Below are 2,774 nucleotides of genomic sequence, written 5' to 3' on the forward strand. Positions count from 1 at the left end.
GGGGTGGGGTGGGGTCTTTTGCAGCCCTGGCTGTCCTGGAACTCACTCTGTAGACCAGGCTGGCCTCAAACTCGCAGAGATCCACCTCCCGAGTGCTGAATTAAAAGCGTGTGCCACCACCGTCCGGCTCTGAGTCCATTTCTAAATTCTTGTATGAGTGAGACTAAGAACCTCAAAAGGGAGCCTCAGTTTCCCTAGTAAAACTGAAGAGTCCCAGGAGGAAAAAAACATCGACTGAGGTCGGTCATTAGAAGTCAGCCTGGACAATAAGTAAAATAACTAAAGCTTCAGGACCTGAAAGTCTTTACGCCTGTACTATTTAAAATTGACTTGGCTCCTCTCCCTTCTCTGGGCATCAGAACATTCCGCCCGTATCCTGTGCAGGGAAAACACAGACAAGCTTGACATTTAGTAACGTTAGCTTCCATGGAATTTGACAGTGATGGGAAGCTGTTGGTTCTAAACGTTTTCCTGTTTGTTTGTTTGTTTTGTTTTGTTTTGTTTTGTTTTTAAACATTTAGCCTTTATTCCGAATGTCCAGGAGCTTCCTGGGAATTATATGGTGAGGTCTGCATAGTACTTAATATGATATGCCTTTTTAAGGACCTTCTCTAGCAGCACAGAAAATTAAGCCCCGGAAAGAATTTGGCTCAACAGCCAGTCCTCTGCCTTGCTTTAAAGCACACCCAGCCAGGGAGGAAAGGGGCGGGGAGTACGGGTGGGAAAAGGCAGGGTTAAGCAATTTATTGTCAAGCATGACTTTTTTTTTTTTTTTTTTAATTGACAGAGTCTCTCTCCAGGCAGTGTTCACATGCTCAGAACTTTAGCTGGGCAGAGCTGGTTAAGCAAACAAACCCAGTCATTTGAATGCAATGATTAACAGGAAGCCGGGGAAGCAGGCACAGTTACCACCGGCCGTCCACTGGGAGAAGAGGCTTGGCTCAGATCTCCAGAGAGATGTATCGCAGCAAGGTCACCGATAGTGATTTCCCTGTGGGGACGCGTAGGGTCACTGACCCCAGAATTCTCCCTGGCATAGGGCATTTTTGTCTAGTAATTAATTGGATTTTTGTGTAGTAGTTGGTTGTAAGTTGGTTGGAGGCTGGGCAACGGAGCTGCTGAGGAAGTCTGTCAACGCAAAATGAAAATATAAGCAAGCTAGGAAAAGGGAAGAGAAGAGGAGAAAGGACCAAGACATTACACGCTCCTCATTAGAGCCACATCCAGGAGGGACGATGTCTGGACTTGGAGAAAATGTAAGTTGAAAGACACGCCTCTCCAACCCCGTCTGTAAAGACATTTTGCTCGTTTCCTGGCTTTAGACGATGGGCTCCTGGAACTACCGGCGTCTTTTTAGTCTGTCTGTTTTTGTTGCCTTGATGTTTGTATTTATTTACAACAGCAAATTGTGGGAGAACAATCACCTCCCAAGGGTGATTCCCAATGCTTCCGTCTTAGCTGAAGTCTGTTTTCAGATAGTGAGTGAGGAGAATTTTTATCCAGCGTACAGCCCGTGGACAACGACCCTGGAAAACTTCACCTGTTCCCAGTACAGGGTTCAAAACCACTACATAACAGAAACTCTCTCCGAAGAAGAAGCTGGCTTCCCTTTGGCTTTCATAATGACTGTCCACAAAGATTTTGACACCTTCGAAAGGCTCTTCAGGGCGATTTACATGCCCCAGAATGTCTACTGTGTGCACGTGGATAAGAAGGCGTCAGAGACTTTTAAAGATGCCGTCCAGCAGTTACTAAGCTGCTTCCCCAATGCCTTCCTGGCCTCTAAGACAGAGGCCGTGGTCTATGCTGGCTTCTCCCGGCTCCAGGCAGACCTGAACTGCATGGAAGATCTGGTGGCCTCCAAGGTCCCGTGGAAGTTTGTCCTCAACACCTGTGGGCAGGACTTCCCCCTGAAAACCAACAGGGAAATAGTTCAGTACCTGAAAGGGTTTATTGGGAAGAATCTCACCCCCGGGGTGCTGCCTCCTGCTCACGCCATCGGTAGGACCAAGTACATCCACCAGGAACAATTAAACGCTAAAAATCCCTACGTGCGCTTTACGCCAAAATTAAAAACTCCTGCTCCTCACAATATGACCATTTATTTTGGCACCGCCTATGTGGCTCTCACCCGGGAGTTTGCTAACTTTGTCCTCAAAGATCAGCGTTCACTGAACTTACTCTCCTGGTCCAAGGACACCTACAGTCCCGACGAGCATTTCTGGGTGACACTCAATAGGATTCCCGGTATGTATATTCTGTTTCCTCTCACCTTCCTCTCAATGGTGTTATTTATTTATAGCTCAGTTTGCTGTGTTTAGCCCAGGCTGGCCTGGGACTCATGAACTATCATGACATCCTGAGTTATCTGGGCGATTTTGGTTATAAGTCACTGTATCTGTCTTCATGATCAATCGTTGCTGAATAAGCTTCTCAAAAGATGGTAGAAACAAACAACAAAGCAAAACAAAAAGCATGGAGGAGGTAGAATTTCGAGACTGGGTTTCTCTGGGCAGCCCTGGCTGTCCTCGGAACTCACTCGGCAGAATTGCCTGCTGACCTTGAGCGCTCAGAAATCCACCTGCTAGGGTCAAAGGCAGGTGTGCCACCGCGCCCAGAAGTAAATAATTTAAAATAACAAACCTGACAGTTCAAATGTTTTTGAGCATCGACTTTTTATCTGTAATTTTTTTTTTTTTTTTGGTTTTTCGAGACAGGGTTTCTCTGTGGTTTTGGAGCCTGTCCTGGAACTAGCTCTTGTAGACCAGGCTGGT

At 46.5% G+C, this 2,774-nt stretch overlaps 1 protein-coding gene across 2 annotated transcripts in view; it reads left to right on the forward strand.

Annotated features, from left to right (window-relative positions):
- Gcnt2 (glucosaminyl (N-acetyl) transferase 2 (I blood group)) overlaps positions 1–2,774 on the forward strand; it is a 97,257-nt gene that overhangs the window by 538 nt on the left and 93,945 nt on the right. For both annotated transcript variants that reach the window (XM_026783111.1, XM_013349134.2), the window contains exon 2: positions 788–2,247. In XM_026783111.1, the coding sequence (XP_026638912.1) occupies positions 1,326–2,247 (922 nt within the window). In that variant the 5' untranslated portion in view covers positions 788–1,325. The remainder of the gene's footprint in view (positions 1–787; positions 2,248–2,774) is intronic.

Source organism: Microtus ochrogaster, chromosome 16 (genome assembly GCF_000317375.1).
Source record: "Microtus ochrogaster isolate Prairie Vole_2 chromosome 16, MicOch1.0, whole genome shotgun sequence".
NCBI lineage: Eukaryota > Metazoa > Chordata > Mammalia > Rodentia > Cricetidae > Microtus > Microtus ochrogaster.